Source organism: Apteryx rowi, unplaced genomic scaffold (assembly GCF_003343035.1).
Source record: "Apteryx rowi isolate R43461 unplaced genomic scaffold, aptRow1 scaffold_916, whole genome shotgun sequence".
In the NCBI taxonomy this organism is placed as follows: Eukaryota; Metazoa; Chordata; class Aves; order Apterygiformes; family Apterygidae; genus Apteryx; species Apteryx rowi.
This window is the reverse complement of record NW_020451223.1, coordinates 56,557-63,371: the sequence shown is the minus strand read 5'-3', so window position 1 is coordinate 63,371 and position 6,815 is coordinate 56,557. Positions and strand designations below refer to the sequence as shown.

Sequence of the window (6,815 nt, the reverse complement as noted above, 5' to 3'; positions counted from 1 at the left end):
TGCTTCGGAGGCACGTATAGCTTCCTTTCAGTTTGTCCAAGAAAACTGGTTTTCCCGTACTTTTAGCTGCATTTGAGTCACCTCTGTGAGCAGCCCCAGGAGCCCCCAGACCGGAGGAAGGCAACCGTCCTGGCCTGAGCGTGGCTGATGCCCACAGCCCCACGCTCATCCTCCGAGACCCGCAGCAGGGCAGGCAGGCGCCAAGTCGCGTTATCGGCCGAGCGAAGCCTCGCAAAGAGCTCGGCTCTGAAGCGAGGTGTCAGAGGCGGGGAGGAGCCGTGAGCTGCTCCTGGGGGAGGCCGGCCCCAGCGCTGCTGCGTGACTTCTCCCGCTGCTTGGGGGCGTGCTGTCTAGCCAGGATTTCCAAGCAGCCGGGGGGGTTTCCCAGGTAGCAGATAGGCTGAGTGCTCCGGATACCAGCCGAAGCTCTGTCTGAAGGCGTCTGCTGCCTCGTTTGTCTTCACCTGGTCCCAGAAACCTCTCTGCAAAGAGCCGGCCCTGCTGGCTCGCTCAGAGCGCCTGTGACCAGGTTTCGTTGTGAGGCTCGGCGGTGCAGAGCCAGGGGAGAGAGCAGATTCAGGGAAAGTGCATGTCCCCGTGGTGCCAACAGAAGTCTGACCAGTAAGTGAGGAACTGGGAGAACTTGGAGAGAGGTAAGACCCAACCAAGCCCCAGTCTACTATCGCTCCTTTGGGTCTTGCCCAAAATAACATAAAACACCCATTGATTTGGACTAAATCCCGTGCCAGTGGCACTCCCCCTGACCAGCCAGTCCCGCTGACCTTGTTCCCTGTGCTCTTTGGAGGGAACCACATCCAGCCTGCGGCTCCTGCTGGGCTGGGTGTCCCTGGCGTGGGACACTGCGGGGAGTGAGGCTACGTGGTGCGGAGCCGCGTCCCCGGCAGGCTGGGCCTTGGGGACGCCTGCAGGAGAGCAGCCCAAGCGATCTCCACCGCTTGTGGGAGGCTCGACCAACCTGGGGCCACCCATGAGGAGCAGGGCTTGGGCCTGAAGGGAGCAGCCTAGAGGGAAAAAGCACCAGCTCTCCCTGAGCGGGGGGAATGGAGCCCCGTCTCCGTCTCCCCCCGCCTCCCGCGAGGAAACGCTGGGTGCAATTCCCTTCCGCCCGCTTGCGTTCCCTGACCCTCTCCCCGTGTCTCTCCGCAGCCTCCTGGTGGATCATGAACAACAACTAGCCCTCGGCAGCGGTTTTGGGGATGCAGCTGGCGTGCGGAAGGACGCAGCGCCCTTGGCACCGCCGCCGCCGCCTCCTTCGCTAGCGCCCGTCGCCTCTGCCTCCCCTCCGCGCCCGGGCTGCCTGCCCCTCCGCGCCGCACCCCTCCTCCCTGGCCGTGTTTTGCCCCGTGCGAATTATTTATCCCCCCCGCCGCCACCGAAGAGGGTCCCCGGGCTGCCCGGGCGAGGGGCCGCGGCGGCGCAGGCTGCGCTCGGGGAGGTCGGCCGGGCCCTGGCGGGAGCAGCGCTCGCGGTGGCAGAGCTGCAGCCTCGACGGCGGCTGCCGGAGGGCTGCGAGCTCCGGGCCCGGGCTCTCCTTCGCCGTCCCGAACCTCACCAGCTCCCCAGCCAAGGGCCTGGAGGCTCCCACGGCCGCCTGGCGCCCGCTTTGGCGCAGCCCCTCCGTGCAGCGCTGGCAGAGCCGACCCAGCGCTCCTCTTCCTCCCAGCGCTGAAGGCCGCGGCGTGCCGGGCTGGGGAGCGCTCCTGGGCAGAGGTGGCATCGCCGGGGCGGCTTTGGCCAGCGGTGACATCCCACCGCTCTGCCCTCCAGACCCCTGCCCGGGCGAGAGCTCACGGGCATCCAGCCTCGTGGCCTGGGCTGGGACGGCTCCGCTGCCAGCCCGGCCGGTCCGGAGGGGTGCCGGGAGCCAGAGAGCACCCAGACCTGCCGGCTGGGCGAGCCGCGGGGAGCAGCGCCAGCTGGTACGGACCGAACAGCGTTTTATACGAAAAGAAGCCGAGCCGAGCAGCGTGCGTTTCTGGAAAGGAGAGCCAACCCACCCCGAGACACGCGGGCGGCCTGCGCGGCGCTGGCGCGCGGCCGCTGCTTCATGGTTTTGTGCTGAGCTGCCCCACGGCTGTGTACCCCGCGGCTCGCGTCCGCGAATAAACCTCTCCAAACCGCCGGCTCGCGTGACGGCGTGCGGGGAGCCGCGCCGCCCCGGCGGCTCGGGGCTGCTGCCTGCCCAGGCGGCGCGGGGGCTCTCGGGGGCCGGCCGGCTGCCCCCTGCGCCGCGTGACAGCAGCGTCCTCCCGGCACGGGGCTGAGCACGGGTGCAGCGAGCGGCGCTGGGGCCAAAGCCCCTCTTCTCCATCCAGCCCTGTTCACTCCCAGGCTGCCTCCCAGGAAGATGCAGCTGTGTGAGCACGGCTAATAGCTCCTTAGCATCATCCCATATCTAAATTATCATAAACCGGACTTAGGCTGATGACAGAAGGAGGTTTCAGCCATTTAGCTGAATGAACTGGCCACAGTTTGGAGCAGTTTCCAGGCCTGGGCTGGGCCAGAGCTGCTCTCTGCCCGGGCACAAAGAGCAGCAAGTGATGAGTCAAGAAAACCCCTTCGCCCAGAGCAGAGCAAACCCCACCGGTCCCTCCTTGCGCCCAGCCGGGATTTCTCTGGAGGGGAGGCAGAGGCACGGCCCCGGCCCACGCAGGGCTCGGGACATGCCCGGCCACCCACTGGAGGAGACACCTGCGAGTGCATAAATTCTTCCTGGCATGGAAAAACCCCAAATTTCCATTGCCCCAACCAACCGCTTGTCATCCACCAGGATGCCTGCAGCACCCTCTTCACTTACACCCGGCACAGTGCTCGTGACGCCTGTGCTCAGCTAAAGCCCAGGGAGGCCCAGCAAGGCTGGCACGGGCTTTCTGCTCTGCCCAAACCTGCCCGGGGTGCGCGTGTTGCGCCAACGGCCCCGAAAACACCCGCAGCCCCACAGGCAAAGGGAGGGGGAGGCTGCGGGCTGCTCCCACTGCGGGGCCGTGCGTGGGGGCGTTGCGAGGCACGGCCGCGTCCCGGACGCGGGAGGGTGACCCAGGGCACGTGCCCTCGGCTGCCGGCGGCACCTCGGCTGGCCAAGGCGCGTGCCGAACGGCAGAGGCAAGCTTGGCGCAGCGCCACGGCGCGGGGCAGAGGCCTGTGGACCACCAGCCTCCGGGTGACAAGCTCGTTGCTTATACCCCGTCCTCCTCGCTGGGCCGCGCTGCTCCGCGGCGGCACCCTGGCGACGCAGCAGCCACGTTAATGATGTGCATCGCTCTTCCCCAGTGCCCTGTTTGCATTTATTAAAATGCACTTAATCCTCGCTGGCAGGGGAGCCGGGGGCCTGGCCGGGCAGCGACGGAGGCAGCGCTTTGCTCCCCCAGCACCGCTGCAGCGGAGACGCTTGGCCACGGGCAGGGCCCAGCCGGCCCTGGGGTTCGAGCCCCGGGAACCAGGCGGGATGGGGGCCACGAGCAGGGTGTCGGGGGCCTGTGCAGCCCCGGGGGACCCACCGGCGGAGACCACACGGCCCAGGGCACAGCGCCCTGTGCGGTCATCCCCCCCCCCCCCAAAGGCCAGCACTTCTGCAAGGCAGCAAGGGGCTGGCAGGAACCCACCCCAGCTCCCTGCGTGGGGTGGCCAGCGGGACAGCAGCAGCCAAAACGTGCCCAGGCCCTGCAGCCGGTGCTGCTGGCAGCATGCCGGGCCAGGAGCCCCGCCGGCACCCCGGGAGCCGTGTACCCTGCCGCCAGGGCTGGACGCTGCGCGATGCCGCAGCACCCAGAGCTGGGCGCTTCGGTGGGCAGCAGACGGACACGTGGAGATGCTGGAAGCAGGTCTGCAGCTTGCACGTGGGGCTTTCCTCAGCCCCTCGGCGGTGCCGGGGCCACAGGCGCCCACGATGCCGTGAACGGGAGCCCCACTCTTAGGGGAGAGCGGCTGCCCGGGTGCTGCTGGGCTTCACCCGGCGCCCTGGCCTGCCTGCCCCGTGTGCCCCGCGTGGCCCGCATGCCCCACGTGCCCTGTGTGCCCATGTGCCGCACGTGCCCTTCGTGCCCCATGTGCCCCACATGCCCCGCGTGCCCCGCATGCCTTGTGCCCCTGCAACATCCCAAGCCAGCTGGGTGCCATTTCTCCATGGAAAGCTGATGCTCTCCTGTGGGACCTTGTGCCATGGGTACTTGCTGCAATGCCTGCTGCAGTCATGTGGGTGGAGATGGCCCTGCTAGCCCCGTGCCTCAGTTTCCCCACCTGAGACCTAGTGCAAAGTTAAGCAAAGGGTTTGGGGATGCTTGTGGGCCCAAGCACCCTGGGGCGGCAAGAGCCACCCGCGCTCCCTGCAGCCGGGGCAGGCAGGGGCCCGCAGTACCTCCACGGCACATTGCCTCCACGTCCAGCACCCCCCAACCCTCCCACTTCTGCTTCACTGAGGCTTCAGAGCGCCCCAACAACCCTTCCAGCCTCAAAGGGACCTGCAGGTTGCAGGGCTCACCGTGCCGGCACAAAACGCTGCTACAGCGGCTCAGCAGAGATGCGGCCAAGGACAGATGCCCTCGGTCAGAGCGGGCGAACGGCAGCTTTTGCCAACTTCCAGCTCGGACGAGGCCGATGAATGCTGCACCCCATGGCAGCTCGCACGACCCCAAAGCAAAGGCAAATCCTGGGGCACGGTGCCAGAGCATCCTCTGACCTATTCCCCCCATGAGACCAGTCCTCCCAGCACCCGGTTATTTACCTGATTACATTGATAACCTCTAATTTCCCCTGCCAAAGCTGCAATTGCTGGAAGCAGAGGGCTGGGGGGGGCCCCTGCAGCCTGGGCTCGGGCAGCTGGAGCCCGCGGGCAGGAGGCCCCGGGTTTTCCAGCACCACGGGTGCACGGGGCAGACGCCTCTCCCGGGGGCGTCCGCTGGGGACGTCAGCTGGGGCCCCGCGGGGACGACGACGGCTGCGATTTAGCGGGGCGACCGCAGAGCTCCCGGCTGCAGGGGAAACCAGCAGCTGCCGCACGCAACGGCCTGTTTTGGCCCCGACTTCAAGATTTCTTTTTGACGAGTGAATTAAGTGTTTGCAAAGACGTGGAGCCTGCAATCCTCGGATGGGGCAAAGGCAAACGCAGCCGGCAGCTCTGCCCGCCCGCCCGGAGCCGCGGGGAAGGAGGAGCGCTTGCGCCTTGAGCTCGTCCCTGCGCCGGCTCCGGGGCTCCTGCCCTGCGAGCCGCCAGCGCTGCCCGTTCGAGGTTCTCCGTGCACAGAGACGCCCGGGATTTGGCATCCGAGGCGAAGAACGTGCTCAGAAAGCAACATGTTTAGAGGCGAACCAAAATAAAACCACACTAAAAATGACCGAGTACCTGACCGAGCTGCAAGCCTGGGCGCTTTGGCGCGAGGGAGGCGCTTGGGGCTCTCCATGGGGACGGGGGACTCGGCCAGCGGCGACGCTCTGCTCCTCTTAGGAAAGAGGAGTTAGGAGTTTGTATGATGAATATAGTCTTTTTATTGACTACTTTGAGTAGAACAAACTAAATACATCTGTAACAGTTTGGGTTCCTTTATACAGTACATTAAATAAGTTATGCACAGGAATGAAGTAACAAATTCCTATTACAGAATTAAATGCCAAAAAAAAAAAAAATAGAAAACTCAATCCAACAAATCTTCCCATATCAGAATTTCACATTTATCATTCCATGTTTAAAAAAGAAAAAAGAAAAGAAAAAGCAATCATTCTAATCATGACTGTTAGTATTTCATTCATTTACACTGGGGTTAATTTTAATACACAAGTTGCATGAAAATTATGGAAGACAATCTATTTACAAGCAATTTCTTTCAGCGCTGCTTGTTCTTTTTGCCTCCGATCGAACAGCAGTTGGCCACAGATCACCCCCCGCACTACAGCAGGGCTGTCGTTAATTCTTGGGACGCTGCAACCAGATGTTGTTTACCTGAGGCAACTCCGAATTTGGACGTGTCCCATGATCGCAGGCAGCCCTCCAAGCCGGCAGCTCCAGGCGAGGAGCGCTGCTGAGGACCGAGGCGCCTGCTGCCCCCTGCATCTCCTCGGCCCTCCTTGACGCGGGATCCCTGCGAACGCTGCGAGCGGGACCGCGACGGTTTCTAAGTTTTGCAGTCGAGATATGGAAAAAGCCCGTTTCTGGGACTTTTCCAGCGGCTTCGGAGCAAGCGTGCCAGCGCAGGGGCTGCTGCAGTTTGGGGCTGCCTCGGTCTGTCCTCGGGGAAATGCCCCTGGCGCAGCGACCTCTCCTGCAGGCTTCTGGCGGCAGGTCGGGGCGACTTGGGCACCACAGTTTTTCCAGGTTCAGGGTTTCTGTGACGCACCCGTTGCCGTAACCCAGCCAGCTAACGCGCGCTCGGGAGCGGGAGAGGCCTTGGGGCTGCGGCGGGTCTTCGCGCCCGCCGCCGCCCCCGTGCAACGTCGCTGCCGGGCACAGGGAGCCCCAGCGGTGCTGGGAGCTCTCCTGCGGGGCAAGAGGGAGATGATCCTACCTGCCACCTCAGAGCTTTCTTGAAAACCAGGACTTTTTGTGGCCTTTTTTTTTTTTTTGGAAAAAAACCTTGCAGGCATGGGAATTGCCCACTTTATTCCCTGGCTGCAGCTTCTAAAACAACTTTCCCTAAGGAACAAAGCTGGTTCAGTGGGTAACTTGTTTATCCCTGGGCATACCAGTGACAGCCAGCAGACAGCTACACCACTGCAAACTCAATGACTATTCATTACATCTCTATTATTCGCCTCCCATTGAAAAAGTGATCAAAAATAATTTGGGAATTACTTGCCTCATTGGG

The 6,815-nt window shown here is 63.6% G+C and overlaps 1 protein-coding gene across 1 annotated transcript in view; it reads left to right on the top strand.

Moving 5' to 3' along the window:
- NECAB3 (N-terminal EF-hand calcium binding protein 3) overlaps nucleotides 1-1,247 on the top strand; it is a 54,355-nt gene extending 53,108 nt beyond the window's left edge. Inside the window, exon 13 of the mRNA XM_026091694.1 lies at nucleotides 1,168-1,247. Coding sequence (XP_025947479.1) covers nucleotides 1,168-1,196 — 29 coding nt within the window. The 3' untranslated portion in view covers nucleotides 1,197-1,247. The remainder of the gene's footprint in view (nucleotides 1-1,167) is intronic.
- The last annotated feature ends 5,568 nt before the right edge of the window (nucleotides 1,248-6,815 follow it).